The 18,813-nt window shown below is 48.3% G+C and overlaps 1 protein-coding gene across 1 annotated transcript in view; it reads left to right on the top strand.

Annotated features, from left to right (window-relative positions):
• Positions 1–2,059: 2,059 nt before the first annotated feature.
• The window catches only part of SCD5 (stearoyl-CoA desaturase 5), a 146,081-nt gene continuing 129,327 nt past the window's right edge, over positions 2,060–18,813 (top strand). Inside the window, 4 exon segments of the mRNA XM_081057488.1 lie at positions 2,060–2,215; positions 2,218–2,301; positions 2,304–2,365; positions 2,367–2,637. Of these exon segments, the coding sequence (XP_080913614.1) occupies positions 2,179–2,215; positions 2,218–2,301; positions 2,304–2,365; positions 2,367–2,637 (454 nt within the window). The 5' untranslated portion in view covers positions 2,060–2,178.

The following is an 18,813-nucleotide window of genomic DNA, read 5'->3' as shown; positions in this document are numbered from 1 at the left end:
CATTATTAGCAAGAGTACATCTTATATCTGTGGAGGTTTCTCTCTGAGGTGACATCTGGAAAGGTCACTTCAATCATCCTTTTGTAAACAGGATCTGAAAGACCTACAGAGCACTTCCCCTCACCCACATACAAACATCCCCTGCCCCATTCATAGTCCAACCAGCTGAAATGACCGGCCTAACTCAGTCTGACCTATTGGAGGGACCAGAGGAACATGTTCACACAAGATAGCCTGAAGATACAGTAGCTTATCTAATAGATGAAGAACCCAGGGGCCAAGTAAAGAACTATTTTGCTGCCTCCCCCAGACTCTGTATGTTTCTTGAGGCCTAATAAGAATTGTGTTTTATTTTCTGATAATGGACTGGACCTTCCTGCCCTTCCAAGGTCATAGCCAAGAGTTTACATTTGTTTGATTTGTCTTCCCTCCTAGATAGGGAGCTACTTCACAGCCAGGACTATACCTTATTCATCCTTGTATCCCCAGTGTTCACTAGTCCTGGCACATAGCAAGTGCCCAATAAATGCCAAACAAATGACTGAATGGTTAGAGTGAAGGTGGAGTGAGTTATAATAACCCAGCAACTAGTCCGAGCAACTAGTCCACTCCAGAGAGAAAGGACAGTCTGAACTAGAGAACCACAGGGAGCATATGGGTCTGGTGGGAGTGGGAAGCAGTAGGAGCATGAGAAATACAAGTGGTTCATTATAAAGGCCAGGATGAGTAGGCTGATGAAATTTATACCTTCCATTTTCATGTTTTATTGTCTCACTAGTTGTCATACAGTGCTGACATTTATCTGGTCCCCAGGCAAATTTCCTTTCATTCTAAAATTTCAGCTCCATCTGAAGCACCACCACAACACTGGCTCAGTGGCCATGATCCCACAGCCACATGCCTCGTTTCAGTTTTAAATTAGACATACCTGGCTAATTGGACTGGTTCAGGTCTGCTAACAATAAGATGCTCATGTATGGGCATTTCATGCAATCAGTCCTTTGTAATTTTCCCCCCTCTCCTAGAATCCTGGAAAGGATTCCTAACAATGAGGGATCCAAAAATATCAGCTTTATTTGTCAACATAATGGTACCCCTGCAAGCTCACAGTTACAGAATTTGCATCCTGGAAGGAAGAATATCATCCCCAGTCATGAAATGTGTGCCCAGAGAGCTGAGTTGGGTCATAGAGAGTGAGAACTAGAGCTCAGAGCCTGCTTGGGACACATCCAAGCACAACCCTCTCTGCATTTCTGTACAATTAGGGCTCCCTCTGGACAGCTCTAACTGATCTGCGTTAGGAGAGCAATGAGCAGACACTCCTTTTCACAGGTTAATTTTCCTTTGGACGTTCTGGGTGATTTGTTTTCTAAAGCCCCATTCTCAATGGTGCTGACTTTAAGGTACTTTTCCATCAACTGGAGGCTGAGACCGTCCGCGAGCAGCACGTTGGTTAGCTGAGACTTGGCCATAAACAGAGCTGTGGGACTCATGGGCAACGTGGTGGGCAGGCACTGTTAGTTACTAACCGGCCCCCAAATCACCTATGTATCATCTAATAGGCACTAACTGAGCACCTACTGTGTGATTCGCTTCATCTGCCTAATTAAGAGTTGAGCAGCTGTCCCCCATCGCTCCACACGCCCAAAGAACCACATGAACCGGCAGATACAGGAACTTCTGATTCTCATCTGGCCTTAACTTGTATTGAGATTCCGGGAAAATATTTTAAATTCTTCAACACGGGTGGCCTGTGGCGTCAAGTTTGTTTTGTTTTGTTTTAAAAAAAAAAAAAGCTTTTCAAAAGGAAAAGGTATTTTTTGGAACTGGATAAACACAACAGCAGTGCTGTGAGCCGCTCAGCAGGCTCCCAGAGCGGGGAGCCACATCCCACCGCACCCCGGGTCCAGGCCGCTGACCTGCGCGGCGGGCTCCTGAGTGTGGCCCTGGGGAGCGCGGGCCGCGGAGACCAGGGGGCGCCTTTCTCTTTAAGAGCCCCGCAGGCGATCGTGATTGGCTGTAGCTATGCAGGTCTTTCTTCCCGGCGCCCTGCGAGCGCTGCCTCCCCCGCCGCGCTCCCGGCTCCCCTTTCACACCCTCGCCGCGGTCCCCCGCGCCCCTCCCGCCCCTCGTGCTCGCCCCCTCTTCCCTGCAGCCTAGTTCAGCCCCAGCGGCGGCATGGGTACGACGCCAGCAACAGATGCCGGGCTCCCAGATTTGCATCCTTAGGCCACGCTGAACGTCTGCGGAAGAGAGAAGGACCCGGAGGAGGGCCGGGAAGGCGGGACGGGAGGTGCAAAGAGCCCCTGTAAAAGGCAGAAGCCCCCGCCCCCACCGGAGAGCTCCGCGCCGGCACAGCCCTGCCTGCCTGCTGTCGCGCCGCCAGCGCCCGCCTGTCCCCAGCCATGCCAGGCCGGGCCGTCGACTGGGCGAAGGTCCCCTCCCGCCAGGCCACGGAGGAAATCCGTGCGGGGGTCGAGGGCTCGCGGGGCGGCGGCGGCCAGGAGGGGCCGGGCGCGCGCTGGCAGAGGCAGCACATCGTCTGGAGGAACGTCATCCTGATGGCCCTGCTCCACTCGGCTGCCGTGTACTCCTTGGTGCTCATTCCCAAAGCCAAGCCGCTCACTCTGCTCTGGGGTAAGTGCTGCCGGCGCCCGCCGATGGCGAGCGGGGTCGCTGCTCGGCCCCCGTGCGCAGCCCGGTCCGTGCGCCCCGCCCCCCTGGCCTGCAGCTACCCGCCCTTTGGGACCGACAGGTATCGCTGTCCAGGTATTTTCAACTTCTGCCTCCCCTGCTGTCTGCCTAAGGAGGCGCGTTTGCCGGGCCCCGGAGGGAGAGCGGGAGGGACCGGAGACCCGCGGCGCCACAGCTGTGTGCGGAGGTGCACGGGGAGACGCTGGGCGAGCCCGGCTTCCACGGAGGCACGACGGGGGGGCTGATTGTGTTGCCCGTGGGGGCCCCGGGGGCTCTCCTGTCTGCTGCCTCCCGGCTGCGCGGTGTCCCCTGCGGGCCACGGACCTGGGGGCCGAGTTAAGGACGAGAAAGGAGGTGCAGGGGGTGGAGGGTTCTGGCCTAGGAACAGTCTTCATGTTCGCGCACGAGGTGGGAGAAACCCGTTCCCGTCCTAGTCCCTGCCAGGCTCCTATCCCTGTACCCTCCGTCATCTTTTACGTACAGCTGCTCTTTGTGTTCCCAGAAGTTTCTTGGCAAGCACACCGAGCTCCTGTTGAGAGGGCTCTGCCCCCAGCACAAAGCTCCGATTGTGGCCGTGCAGAGCCCCCTCCAGGCCCTGTCCCCCTCTGGCCAGTGCGGGCCTGTCACCTCACCTGTGGCTCTCCAGCTACGCTCCTTCCTGGCACCTGCACCCCATCGGGCAGGGGCCGGAGCGTAGGAGCCCACCACCTGCCAATCCGTCCCACTGCCCAGGCCCCAGGGGCTCTGTATGACCTCTGAACCACCTGCAGGACCCTCTGGCCCCAGCCACTGGTTTTGGCCTCAGTTGCTAGAGCGGCAGGAGCCAGGACAAAAGGTGCAGGTATTAATATCCCTGGGCTGAGAATCTGAGGAGGTAATCCAAGAAGCTCTTTCAGCTCCTATTCTGAGATCATCAAGGAACGGGAGACAGAAATACAACCTACTTTTATTTCCAGAGGGGAAGAGGAAGGAAGAAAATAAGACCTCTTTCTACAGAGCTTCGTATTTGACACAGTGCCAGCTTCAAATGCCTAGGTTGATATTGGGGCCACTCAGGTTCCAAGCCTTTCCTTGAAATACTGCCGTCCCTGCTCTTGGAAGCAAACCCGTGTAGACCATGGGTACCTCTTAGGGGGATGTGGCTGAAAAATGGTGAGAGGGGCAGGGGTCTTTGGGAATCATGAAGCCTTTTAAAGTCCCCTAAAAGCTTTGGGTAACCTCCCTGCTCAGCCCTCCCCCTCCTCTATTCTGTATCCTTTTCGCCATGGTCTTCCTTATGTGTTGGTTTAATTTTGCTCTGTCTTCTTATCGCCAAATGACTATTAATAAATTGTAAGACGTCCAGCCATTAATTCATGAACACACATCTACACTGACACCCAGAGCCCTCATTGCTCCAGAGCCCGGTGGAGCTCTGCCCGCATCCCCCCCCAGGGGCAGGACTGTGCCATTGGACTTCAGGGCCCACCTGCCTCTAGGGGACTGGGGCTTAGCTTTAATAGCTGCAGTGTCAGAGAGAACTCAGGGAGAAGTGAGCACTTAAAATATTATGTTACATGTCTGGAGATCCACAGGACCCACAGCCACCGAGCCCCCTGCTGGCCCCCCAGGAGCCACAAGGACAAGGCCTTCTCTTCTGGTTTACCAAGCCACCTCTCCCCTGTCCAGGCTGCTCTCTGTGGTGAAGACAGAATCTTTGTTCTGAAGGACCTGGGTCAGAGGACACTTCCCTCCATCCCAAACTCCTGCCGCTTCCCAGGAGAAGTCAACACACAAAGGAATCTGGTTTCCTCTTTGTGGATGGTGTTGCCAAACGCATCCTTACACCTCCCTCCATAGTCTTTTGTTTCAGTTACTTTTCATTAGCTCCATTCTCTGAATCTTGATTCTCTGAGAGAGAGAGAGAGAGAGAGAGAAACAGTGGATGTTGTACTTTCAGGGTCCAAAACTGTGACTTAGAAACATTCCAAACAAATGAATCTTACATGATAGATATCTTGTGACAGAAGAAATGAGGGACAGACATAGCTAAGATCGGCTGTGCTGTGGCTAGGATATTTAGGGCAACTGGAAGGCTAGGGGGCACCATAACTAGGGTTATTTTCAGTGAAATCTCTGCTGCCTTGACCCACAAATTACCCCCCTCTGGATGCCCATTTCACCCCCACCCCCACTGGCTCCATCCAGCTTTAGGGCTGAGTTCATGCACCAGTGGGCTGTTCATTCACTTCAGGGACCTGAGTTCTCAAAGAAATAGGCTTAGCCTACCCACTGTTTGCTGCCCTCCGCCCCAGGTGAGGTTGCCCTGGAAACGAGGCATCCATGCAGTACACCCAGCAGAGGATGTGTTAGGTGTGTAGTGTGCGGAGAGTAATTTGCATGGTGGTAAAAATGTCACGCATGAAAGATCTATCAAGTTGTTCAGTCCAACCTCCTCCACTGCCTAACCTCCCGCCTTTTCATGACTGTCCTTGGGGCCAGAACAAGTTGTTTACGCTTCTTATCCTTGCAGTGTTCCGAGTGGGAAGGCTTAGAACGGAATGCTCTGAGGGATTGTTTATGAGGTCCTGAGGGATGAGTTTATGAGTTTCAAGGACAGAATGCAAACTCCAACTAGAAGAAAAGTCTTCACCTGAAGGCTTGAGCTCACAAAAGTGCCTGCTTTGAGGGGTTTTGGCCTAAGGGGCAGCTAGTCCTGAGGGATGAGTTTATGAGTTTCAAGGACAGAATGCAAACTCCAACTAGAAGAAAAGTCTTCACCTGAAGGCTTGAGCTCACAAAAGTGCCTGCTTTGAGGGGTTTTGGCCTAAGGGGCAGCTAGTCCATGCCCTGAATCCCAAGATGAATAGACCAGGGGAGTAAGGAGAAGTAGTCATGAGGTCAAAGGAGAATTTCTGGGGCTCCTTCCCAGGGAGCTTTTTCCTGACTGTCTCCAAGTGTTCTGGGTGTTGGTTTCCAGAAATGTCAAGGACCTTTCTGGTTTCTCTTGAAATGTCATCTGAGTCCCCTAAATGTGTCCTATGGTGATGACATGGGTTTTTTCCCTCATGGGACAACTTCAATGGTAGTGTTAGGTTGGTGCAAAGGTAATTGCGGTTTTGTAATTATTTTTAAAAAGCCTTTTAAACCACAATTACTTTTGCACCAACCTAATACCAGGCATGCAAAGCAGTCATTTGCCTTGCTCCCTTGTTCCATCCTACCCCAGGGCAAACATGACCATTGTTAAGCCAATACAGGATTCTCTGGTGTCCTTCTGGTTGCTGGAACATCTAGCATTCTGAGGGGGATTCAGCCTATAGGGAGGATCGGAGAGATCGCAGGGATTAACAAGGCAGTTTGGGGGCTGGAGGGCCAGAAGACGCTGGGGTTTGGAAAGTACTGCTGTACCAAATCCTGTCCAGTTCTGAGAGTTGCCCTTCCATGTGCTATCTTCTGTCAAGCATCAGGTAACCTCCACCCACCACTTAGGATGGTCCTGTTGTCATTGTTGGGTTGTGCTGCTTTTTCCATCAAGTCCCTAAAGTTGTTGAGGCCCCAAGAATGTGTGGCCTCCAGGTTTTCTAGAGGAATCAGGGCTCAAGAGCGAGACAGATCTGAATGTGAAGCCCTGCTCTCCGACTTAGCTGCATGGCCTTGGACAAATGAATGTCTATAAGCCTCAATTTTCTCACCTGTAAAATGGGTATATTAATACTAACTCATGAAGTTGTGAGAATTAAATTAGATAAATACATGGAAATCACCTAACATAGCACCTGACTCTTGGTTGGTGTTTGTAATTGTTAGCTGCCATTGTCATTACTGGTCCTAAGACTGGCTGTTTTTCTTTAGTAGAAGGAAAGAAGGCCATCTTGCAACACAATAAATTCGACAAAGCTGGCACAATACTTGGTTTCATTGCCTTTCTTGCATGAAAATATTACTTTGGCTTTGGAAACAAGGGTTCTTTCTCAAAGTCCCCAAAGAGAAATGAACACAATTCCTCCTGTCCTTCCTCCCCACATTCCCTTCTCTTGTATTTGTTTTCTTCCAAAAGGCCACTATTTTGTAGATAAGAATCTTTTTGTTCAGCTGACCACTCACCTGGTCTTTAGTGTTTGCCTTTGGGGACAATTGCTGTCGACACAGAACCAAATCATTTTTTTATATTTCTTAGGCTCTCAGTTTTGATCCCCCCCCCCCCGTCTCCTTGAGTTATCTTTAAAAAAATATCTTTAATGCTCAATTAAACTACTAAAAAACTGAAAAATGTAAGTGCATCTTTTAAGTCCTATCATTCCGATCCCACTGTTGTTGCAACGTTTGCATTTTTAATAAATGGACAAGCACTAAGAGCTTTACCGAAGGCTGGAGTGCCACAAAACCAGGAAAACAGAGTGTGCTTCGGCTGGCTCGATAGTCCTAGCATGTATAAATATAGGTTGAGGTTAACATTATTGGTTCAGTTTTCTTTCTATGACTGGTCAAGGTCACTGCAGACTGCACCATGACCATAAAATGAAACATAGTGCTGCACAATAGAAACCAAGACTGGAATCCTGGCATTGCCACTTAGTTTAGCTTCCCACATGTCCCTTTCCAGTTTATCAACCTCAGTTTCCTCGTCTGTGAAATGGGGACAATAACACTGAGCTGAAAATTGTTTTAAGAACTAAGGCATATGATAAAGGGCCTGCCGGAGAGTAGACACTCAGTGCTGTTATTACCTCCCATGACAGAGGCTTAGGCCATGAAACCTGCACTGGCTTCATTGGCTGTGTGAGACTTAGAGCACTTTTGGCTCAAATAGAAGGCATAGCCTTTAAGCTCAAATATTTGATCATGACCTTGCTACAAAATTTTAGTTCTTACCTTACCTAGTTTTGTGTATTGTATACATTTTAATAATTGCTTGGAAAAGCCCATTGATAGATTTACAAAAGAATGACACAGTCATGGTGGTTTCTTTAAGGTTTTACAAAAGACAACATTGTCTTGGGTGTCATTATTCTCCCTGAGCATTTATTCTGACATTCTGCAGTCCCTGGCATGTGGTCTACCTGTCCCTCTGCTGTGACATATCATCTTTCTTTGCAAGTGCCACACTCTGAGATTGCAGTATGGGCTTTGGAGTCAGGGGATCAGGGTTCTAAGCCCAGCCCCCCAAGTTCAGCCTTCGTCGGATCACTCCCCTTCCCTAACCTCAGTGTCCCCAACTGTATACTATGAGGACAATAACAGTACAGTCAGTAGCTGGAGGGAAATGAAACAATACAGTAAAGAACTTGGTCTGGAAGCCGGCACAGTCTTTGTTAGCCTTTCTGCCTCCGTCACACATCCCTTCAGCGCGTCCCTTCATGCCTTCCCTTCATTGAGCTCCTTTGGAGGCTGAGATTTGTTCCTACCAGCCCCCGATTGGGCTAAAGGCAGTTTGTCTCCAATTTTCTTTCTCCTGGCAGTGGATTGGTGGCCCCAACAGCACGTACCTGCTGTCCTCCCTCATCAGTGCCTGTTGTTTATTCATTATGTGTGTGCATGGCCTTGACAGAGATCCTCACAACGGTGAGGATGTGTGCAGTCGCATATTTATCCATCCACTAATTCATTCATTTCTTCCATTTAGTGATTGTCAAAAGTGGCTGCATGTCAGATTCACTTGGGGAGCCTTTAAAATTTTCACAAGCCTGGGCCCCCACCCACCCAGACGTACTGAATTGGCTTCTCTAGGAGTGATGCCCTGGTTTTTTGTTTTTGTTTTTGAAAAAGCCATTCAGGTATTTCTGATGCACAGCTGCGCTGAGAACCATGACCTAATTTCCTTATTTAATAATACTTAATACTCACCCATTACCTGACGGGCACTGCAACCATCCCTGACTTCATGGCACTTAGGCGCCTGTTGGAGAGACAGATAGGCAGTTACCACCTGGCGCACAGGTGATAACTGCCAAGGCAGCAGTAGTCACAGACGCCCGCTCGGGGAGTTGGGGAGGCTCTCCAGAGGAGGTGGTAGCCGGACTGAGCCTGGCAGGAGGCTCGAGGCTCGCTGGCCCAGGAGTTTGGGAGAGATGGCGTTGCAGCCACAGGCTACAGTGTAATCAGAGCTCCCGAGGAGGGATGAGGGGGAGAGACAGAGCAGGCCGTTCAAGGACCTGATGGTGCAGTGAGGCTCGAGGTGACCAAGGTCCAGATCCAGGGCCAGGAGTCTATTTAGCAGGACCAGAAGGATGAGGAGGAGATCGGGCTTCTGCAGCCCGAGCAGCCTCTGCCCGACTCTCACCTCCTCTCAGCCTATCACACACACCAACAATTTCTACTATCATGGAATGGTCTGGAGCCCAGTGTGTAGACCAGACACTTGCTAGAGGGATGGGTGAGTCTGAAGTTTTTCAGGAGACACTCTGGAGCTGGGCCCCTCAGGCTGGCTGGAGCTGAGGGGAGGCTAGGAATACTGGTTCTCAGCTGGCATTTGATTCACAGACTCGGAGGTATTGTCCCGGGACTAAATTACTACTAAAACGTCCCCAGGGTACATGCATAGAGACCCAGAGTGTCCCCTCCCCCTTTCTTCCTCTGTTCTCTATTCTTTCCTGTGTTTCTCAAAGGTATGTATAAGGGGGGTTGTTCTCACCTCATTTCCTCCCTTGAACCTGAGTTTAAAAAGCTAGTTCTCACTACTCACATTGCAGGGATAGTCAGCTCTGCTCCCCATTCCCACAGTTGTTGGGGTCACTGCACGGTCTGGTGCTTCTAGGAAAGGTGGGCGCTCTGTGGGTCCTGGCAGGCAGGTTCAAGGGCAGCAGCGTGAACATCACCTGGGAGCTTGTTAGAAATAAAGAGACTCTCGGACCCTGTCCCAGACCTACTGAATCAGTACCTGAGTGTAATAAGATCTCCAGGTAATGCATCTTCATGCTCGAGTTAGGGACGCAAACTCCCCAGCCTGCCATCCAGCCACCGGCCAACGGCTCGGGGAAGCTGGACGTCAGCGGGGTTTGGCAGGCCTTCCTTTTTCCTTTTAATGGCCGCCTCCCCTTTGCCTCCCCTCCTTCCCTTCTGCCTCTCGGTAGCCTATGTAGAACATGGCAGGATCTGCTTCTCTTGCCAAAAAAAAAAAAAAAAAAAAGGCTGTTGCTAAAATCTTTCAGCCAGAGCAGCAATGTTTAATTCATAGGCTAGAAAATTAATTTTGTTTTCATAAATAGAGCTGGGGAAAAATAACAGGGAGGCTCTGTGCATGGCCCTTGGGAACTCCACTTGTCTATTTAACAGATGAACTGGTGAAGGTGAGGAGGCCTCAGGGGAAGGCTGCCTGTCACAGAATTGTGAAGCACATTTGTGTCAGTTAGGATGCTTTGGGCCTCGAGTAAGCACAAAACTCAACTTCAGATGCCTAAATGATAAGGAAGATTTCTAATGTCACTGATAAGAAATCCCGGCATTTCTGGGATGATTCAGTAAATGTCGTCAAAGAGCCGGTCTCATTGCTGCCACGGTGGCCTTGCCGAATTTAGTTTTCCTCATGGTTACAAGATGGCCGCCAGAGTTCCAGGCAGCACAGGGAGTTACAACAATGTCCTACAGAAGAGGAGAGAGGCTGCCCTTGCTGTCTCATTTTATCAGAGAGAAAACTGTTTCCTGGTTGGCTCACAGCTAATGGCTCCGTAACTCTCACTTTCAAGATTGTGTCCCAGGTCCCTTGTTAAACCTATCATTGGCAAAGGACTCAGCCTAATCAGGTGGGGAGGGTGGGTGAAGAGTCAAACAAAACCCAGCGCTGCTCCAACGAAAAAAAGGGCATGGCTGTTGGGATAGCCAGCACCTCTGCTTCAGGGGCTTCCTCTGCCCCTTTCCTCTTTGGTGTCACCTTCATTCCCTAGAAAGACTCTGGTTTCATATGTTAGTGTGCTCATCCCCTCTACTCCTTACCCCCATGCTTGTCTCTGATCCTGCTGTCATTGCAGTGAGTTGTAACTGTCTGCCTTTTCCACAAAGCTCTGAGCTCCTCGATGGCACTTCTGCCCCTCTAGGACCTGCGACACAGCCTCTGCTCAATATATGCAGTAGTGTTGGGTGAATGAATGAAGGAATACAAGAATGAATGAATGAGTTTAATCATTGTGTGGCCTTTCTTTCTAAGGAAAGTTTGCATTTTATCTCTTAAAATTATTTTTTTCCCCTGTTAGAGAACTTTCCGTGTGATTTTGGGGTAAGGATTGGGGAGAGAGAAGCCTTTGTCAGTGCCCCAGAAATGGGCATGCCCCCCTCTGTGTCATCCTGACCTCCCCAGGGAGCTTGCAAGGCTCTCTGTTGCTCTCCTGGGTTCTCAGGGGTGAGGTGGGACCGGGAAGGTTGCTCTGTGTGCAGGATAAGGGAAAAGGAGTGACATAGAATGTGTTCTTGACTAAGGTTTTCCATGATGACATACTTTCCTCAGACAGATAAACAGTTTTCTTGGTTGGTCATTTTTTTTTCATCTTTCAGGTGACACAGAATCTCAGTGATGAAGTTATGGCCAGATTTCTGTTTCTCTTGCCTCAAATTTCACTTTGTGAGACATTTAAAGTCCATTTAACCTTACCTAGCAGGTACTTTTCTTTGCACAAACAACCTAGAAAGAAGCACCTAACTATGTAATCAGGGAAACAAAACAATCGCTTTGGCTAAGGCTTGGAAAAACATATTTTAAAGTTTAGACATGGGGAAAATGTGTGGAGCAGGACTGTAGCATACCCATTTGTGTAAAACCTTGGAGTCAAATACTGCACATACAGTGACTGCTTAAGGTAAGTGCTTAATTAATGTTGCTGTGGGTGGTTGTTGGGTGGCTTGTACTAGGAGCTGGTCATTACTCTCCCTATTCAAAGGTGACTTTGATGAGGTGATTAAGGGCTTCAGGACGGTGAAAGTTTCCTGAGAGTGCCCTTTGAACTGGGGGGAGATAGATCGAATACCAGTGGGCTTGGAAATGACACGAGACAAGAATAGAATTTAGAACTCAGGTTTAAATTCATTGTCTTTCTTTATCACTGTCTGTTACATGAGTATCATCATATACTTGCAATTTGACTGTGCTGGTTTCAGCTCCGTTCCCTGGAGAGACAATGGTTTATAAATGCGACCTGTGACCTAAATGGGCAAGGCCATGTCCCTCCCATAGCATCCTCCTCTTCCTCATCAAAAAGCATTTATCAAGCAAGCCATTAATTCCTATGTCCCGAGCCAGGCACTGTGTAGAAAAACAAAGACCCCGTCTCTACCCTCCTATCTTTTGTAACTCAAAGGAATGGCTGTGACATGCCCCGGCACTGTAACCAGCAGTGATCTCTCAGCATGCGTAGATAAGGGAAAATACTCTTCTCTAAAAGTTCCACACGTGAAATCATGAAATTAGAAGTGAATTTCTAAAATTTAACTGTTTCGGGGAGTAGCTTGTCAATCCACTCCTCTAATAAATGATATGTTCCTAAGAAGCTTTTGCAGATGGTTGCAACGAAGCTCATCCTTACTCTCAGTTTGTGACTAGAACTATGATTTGAATGTCTCCAGTGCGTTTTGCGTGCCCTGGAGTCTGTATGTATACGCAAAAGGAGAGATTCACTAGTCAGTGTAAATAATGACACATATCTTTCCCCTTCCATCTCCCCTCCCCGTATCTATTGTGTTTGACTCAGTAGCTCTTGAAATATAGGTGAGTCATTAGCATTTTTGAGCTATACTCAAATTATTCCAGGGTCTTGACTCCATCTGGAGCTCTGGGGAAAATTAAGTCACTACCCTCTGCGTATAAATTGGATATGAACCTAAATGTGGCATGGTTCTCCCGAGCATTGGAATAAACCACAGTGATTAAAGCTAATATTCCCTTGTGCACAGAGTTGGTATTCAATCAGTGCACACCACTGTGGCTCTATCAGGTGTTAAAATATTGAATAGCTGGTGCTGTTCCAGGTACTTCTGGACTTCCCAACAATCCAGGAGCTAAAGGGTCATTCAGCTGCAAGGTTTAAAGCCACATCTGTTTGATTGGTTGGTACCCTGTGGGTTGTGAAATATTTTTAATATCACCTCTGCGTATACATCATCCTCTTGTTATCATCTGATCCGTATACTCTTCGGCTTCTCTTACACAATTTTATTCTAATTGAATGAGAACTTTAAAAAAAAATCATTCTGGCTTAAATTTATATCCCCCAAATCATGTAAGGAAATATATTACAGCCTAATTTAAATTCTGGGGTTTTGGGTAATTCACCTGTCTTAAGAAAACCTCCTTTTGTTATAGAGGCCATGTATGTCTGAAGGGTGATTTTTATTTTCTGGCTTATAATTGCCTTTATAGAAGATTTTCCCCTTAAAAGAATTGATATTAATTTTATCGTCAGAAAAAAATAATATTGTAAAAATAAGATTGTGAAGTTATTTCCTTTTGGTGTTAGGAGCCGGGAGGACAGGGCGTGGAGGCCGCACCGCAGATTCAGGCAGAACTCCTCGCTACCCCTGCCTGACCCCTGATGGAAGTGGTGTGAGGCTCTGCGCTAGCCCAGCGCCAGTGCCACCCAAACCACAGGGAATTGTTTCAATAGTAGAAAATTTCAAAACATACAGAAGTGAAGAGAATGGAGCCTCTCATCCCCCACGCCCTCCACTCATCTGGGATTTTTTCTTTGTAACATTTTACTTTGATGTATAATTTCAGACACATAGGACAGTTGTAAGCGTAATATAGGGAACTCCCATATAATCTCCTCAGACTCAACAATTGACATCTTGTCTCATTCGCTTTATTATATTCTCTATGTGTATGTATACACATATATGTATTATTTTTTCTGAGCCCATTGAGAATAAGTCAGACACCCCATGGCCTTTCATCTCTAAATACTTCAGTATGTATTACCTAAGCATAAGAATATAATATAATATAATATAATATAATATAATATAATATAATATAATATAAGAATAACCACAGTTGAGTTACCCAAACCAGGAATTTAACCTTGATAGAATCTACCCCACAGTATATAGTCAGATGTCATCAGGTATTCTCATAATGTCCTTTGTAGCTTTCCCCCCCTCTTTCAGTTTAGGTTGAAGCAAATTCCAGACAATTGCATCTGTAAATACCTAAGTATTGAGTATCAGTTGGGGTAATTCTGGCCACATCCTCCACATGGAAAACTTGGGGGCCACCTTTCCCCTACCTACAGCCTCCAGCTCTTTGGGAAAATAACTTTTGAGAGGCTGTTTTCAGAAAAGGAAAGCAGTCAAAACCGAGAGCAGGAAGAGGTGATGAGTGAGTCGGTAGCTCAGTGTGGTCTGCGCACTGTCTGCATTGGGTCGTCTGAGTTGTTTCTTGAGTGTGCAGATTCTGCTGATTCAGAGCCCTAACCAGATCTACAGACTGAGAACCTCTGGGAGTGGGACCCAGGAATCTGCATTTAACAGGCACCGCAGGTGGCTCCTATACCCTGTGGGTTGGAGGAGCTGCTACGTGGTGGGGTGAGGGAGGTGGCCTTGGAATGAGGCTGTGTCCCTAGTAGCATCACCTCGGGTCCCCTGCCAGCGTCTCAGATTTGTTGTACGGTTGTTGCATTGCCTGAAATTCCCCCAGCCCGAGAGTCCTTGGGGTTGATGAAGGCAGCATTTTCTGCATGTGAATAGCTGCAGGGGGCTCCCCTTAATAGGAGGCCACACATTTGTGTGAATTGCTGTTAGCACACATTTTCTTCTAACACAGGCTGTTGCCTGAGGGAGTGGGGTTTCCACTGGAGGGGGGAGAGTAAAGAGGAAGGAGAAGCGGTGACATTGGACTTGGAATGCTTTGAGGGGGTGGAGCGAGCTTGTTTTCTGGGGCATGGGTGGAGGTGGGGAGTGGTGCTTGTATCACCCCTAAGATGCCTGGATGAAAAGCTGTTCAGAAGAAAAACCTCTGGAGAAAGCCTCAAATAGCTCTAGGCACAAACCTTCACCTGCCTGTGAGAGGGTGCTGACACTGTCTTTCCTAGAACTGGTGTGAGGACTGAATCAGGTGCAGCTGCTGCCCGCCCAGTGCCCCCACCCCTCACCCCCCACCCGCCACCAGGAAGGATCAGCCTGACACTAGGAGTAGCCTGGCAGCATCATCATTGTCACTCCCAGAAGCAGACGTGCCCTTCTTGGTGCTGTAAATCCGCTGTACAGAGAGCGACGTCTGGGTCCAGTAGATTTGTTCATTCTAAGCGGAGATTGATGGAATCCTGCTCTAAGGCCCCTTTGAAATCAGGGTCAGTGGCTTTCCAACCATCTTCATTAGCTGAAAAGCAGACACTTCTATCAATCATGCCCCAGCTTCTCGAGCAGGTGGAAACCTAGTGCAGCTCTGCTTGGGACAAGACACATCTTAGAAGGCATCGTGAACCGGGCTCCCTTGCCATGTGAGATACAAGGGCCCTTTGTAAATGTTTCTGAGCCACTAACAGTGATAACGCGTGGGAAGACACCGGCTTCTAGATGGAAACTGTGCATCTGAGAGGTGGCAGAGGGCCTAAGCTAACCGGCACCTCGTTAACGCATCCAGCCAGCATAGGAGGTCGTCCTGGCCCCAGCGGGGAGAGAGCCTTGTGACCACCCTCACCTAGGACAGCACTCCAAGTGCATATTTCACTTCCTCTTCCTCTTGAATCTTACCCCTCTGTTCGTTGGAAAGGAGACACCCTTCCCAAGTCATTTTTTTCTTTGAGCCCAGTGGTTGTGAAGCCTTCGCTGGTGTGTGTTAGATCTCCAGGCTCATTCAGTCTCCTCAGGGGAGTCCTGCTGGGCTTCTCTCGTTCAGGATGGGGGAGTGCAGAGAGGAAGGGACAGGGCAGAGAGCCTTCCAAACCTGGCCAGGCTGGAGTCCTCAAAGGGAAGAAGAAATGCAAAGCACTAAAAGCACAGCTTCCGTTGGCCCTGTGCCCAGACGGTCCCTGACGTGTGGGAGCAGCCCCTGGAGAAGCAGAGGTCCAAGATGGCCTGCCAGCGTGCCCTGGGGCTGCCAGGTGCTTCTTCAACCGAAAGGCTGGAGGGAAGAGTTTGGACTCAGATACATCTTGCTGATAGCTAAACTGGCCAGGACCATTCCTGCTGGATATTAATTGGGTTTATGAAAAAAAAAAAGTATTTTCAAGTGCAAACGAGGTTCTCCAGGCACCATTGGGATGGCGTGGAATACGCGAATTGGAGTTTTGGTCTCTGCTCAGGTTCAGGAGCAGTGAGGGAGGACCTCTGGGATGCGCTTCTCCCACTTTCTTGGAGTCCGGCTGGCTGAGAGGTTTAGAAGTCTAGTTAAATTCTGGTTTCCACACGACTGGGGACATGCGCCTAGTGTGGGCCAGCTGCTGGCCATACACAAGTGAACAAGCTGTCATTCCTACCCACAGGGGCCCGCACTCTGGAAGGGGAGACGGACGTAGGCCACGTATAGCTCAGTGTGATGAATGACGGGCAGAAGAAGACACTAGGGGCAGCGTGGCTAGAGGAGGGGGCCTTGTAATTCTTTCAATGTACACAACAATAACCTATGAAATCGTTACAGGGCCATATGTCCTTAACTGCAGTTCTGAACAACAAAAACTTGGAAAACAAAATTATTTCATAACTAATTTAGAGGGGAGACTGGATCCAATGAATTCATCTGGTGCCCAAATCTGACCTAACCTATTTCCCCTACTTAGTCTGAATATTCATACGGATATATTTGATGAGAGACCCACTATGGGCATTACTACAGTGCACAGGCACTTCGTTACCTTCCTAAAATCTGAGAAATTCTGAATTTTGAAGCACATCTGACTCTTAAGATTTTGGTAAGGGATTGAGGACTTGTCCCAGTGTCACCTGCATTTTGCATTGTGGAAGCTGAGGGCAGGGAGGAGTCGCTGGCCCCACGACTCAGGGCTTGCATGAAGGTCCTTCTGATGGGCACCCTTAGGTGACACCATCTTGAGAGGCACTGACTCCCTCCGCAGCAGTGATTTGGCCACGAGACACGTGGGCAGCTCTGTAGTGGGGATGGGTTGGGAAAGCACTGCCCATGGAAGCGCCCCGGCTGGCCAAGACCCATCCTCTTGATGGACAGTGACAGGAACATGGGGTCGATCTCTTCTCTTGGCCCGGGCTCAGCCACCCTCAGTCTGGCTATAGTCAGGTTGTGTTTAACAGGAAATGATGATTTTATGCCTCTCTATCTACACGATCGGTTTCCTTTTCAAAAAGCCACTTACTGGATTATTTTTCACTGCTCCTTTTCCCGATTCTTTATTCTTCTAAGATCTTATTCTCATCACTGACTGCTGATGTAACCCCTAAGGCCTCCTAAGCCAGTGGGAAAGATGTACTTATAAATAATTCTGGAGTTTTCTAAGTTGAAGCACGGTTAGCCTATGTGTAGGCAGGAAATAAGTAGCCAACAGGAAGAAGTGATTTTAAGGACACAAACCGGAAACGGCTCTCAAATTGTCTTCTTCATTTGTCCTAGCATTCGCAGCAGGGGCTCTGGGCAGGAGTGGATGCTTCAGGGGTTCATGAGCCCCCCTGAAATAGAATTCGTGTGTACTGGTATTTTTCTTCTATCGGATTCTCAGTTGGAACTGTGTCTTTACAAAGGTTAAGTGCTGCTGGTCTGGAAGAAGCCACGTTAAAGAGTCCGGCATGTCCTAAAAGGATAAATAGTGAATGAGTATTCATTTGTATAGTACTTCCCATTACCCAGGAGTCTATCTAGTCAGTTTAGCCACTTTCAGGCTTTATTTAACAGATAGGAGATAAGCTTTGATAGGATGAAGGGAAAACTTTGGAGCTTCTGGATTCAGTAGGTTTTTATGGAGAAGCTCTTCATGGAGCCCCCCAAATGAAGGATCCCCTTGGATTATGGGGCAACCCGAGTACAACAAACAAAGGGTATTTTTCATCGTTTTACTTAATTCACCATCTTTTCATGGTCTCCTTACCACAAGGGCAGCGTTGATGGTGCTGATGGCACTTCTGAGGGCCTTTCCCTGCCTCTGCTTAGCTCTGCTTGTTAAAAACCTGGTGATAAGAATCCTAAGGACCCAGTGTATCTGTTTTCTATTGCTGCTCTAACAAATTATCACAGAGTTAGTGACTTACAGCAACACAAATTTATCGTATTACAGTTCTACAGATTAGACATTTGTCATGGGTCTCACTGGGCTAAAATCAAAGTGTCGACATGGCTTCATTTCCTTCAGGAGGGGACTCTATTTCCTGGTCTTTTCCAGCTTCTAGAGGCTGCCTGCATTCCTTGGCTCATGGCCCCTTCCTTCATCTTCAAAGTCAACAACAGCTACTTGAGTCCTTTTCACATAGCATCACACTGACCCCCTCTTCTGCTTCTCTTCCACTTTTAAGGACCCCTATGATTACATTGGGCCCACTTGGATAATCAGAGATAATGCCATCTGCAACCTTCCTTCCCCTTTGTCCTGCAATGTAACATATTCACAGGGACCAGGGACCAGGACGTAGACATCTTTGGGAGGCCACTTCTCTGCCTAGCATACCAACACCCCAAAGAAAACTAATCTGCATTAATCCCTCTTATTGTTGTAGGTACCACCCGGACAGAAATGCTCAGTTATGTATAACCCTCCTTTGAAGAGAACTTGTCCTTTTGATGGGCATGTCAAAGGGTCATCCAAGTTGAAAGTTCTCTGACCTCATCGTCCCCTCCATAGCAGATGGTCGGGCCATCTCACATGTTGTGACTCACTTGCCAGGAACAGCCAGGCTCCTGGGGACCTTTCAGAGGACATTTGACCACCGACCTCTGGCCAGTCACTGAGTGATGTATGTTAAGCAAAACATGGCTGGAGGCAGCTTAGCACCTTGAAACCATCAGCTAAGCATTTTATTTGGGATGAGGGTGAGTAGAGATCCTTAGTTTGCCTAGAGTATCCCTTATGAATGTGTGTGTGCAGCATGTGAGCGATGATGAAATAACAAGAGATAGGAAAACAGAACACCCAACATTGACAATAGCAACAGAAACAGGTGCAAATTTATGCACGAAAATGCAGAGGGGAAAAGAGCCCCTGTTTATGTGACTTGAGTCACATAAAAATTACAGTATGACCTTGTGGGGGACGGTTAGGG

This window comes from Rhinolophus hipposideros (assembly GCF_964194185.1).
Source record: "Rhinolophus hipposideros genome assembly, chromosome: 1".
Classification (NCBI taxonomy): domain Eukaryota; kingdom Metazoa; phylum Chordata; class Mammalia; order Chiroptera; family Rhinolophidae; genus Rhinolophus; species Rhinolophus hipposideros.
Note: the sequence above shows the minus strand (reverse complement) of the source record. Positions and strands in the feature narration are given on the sequence as shown.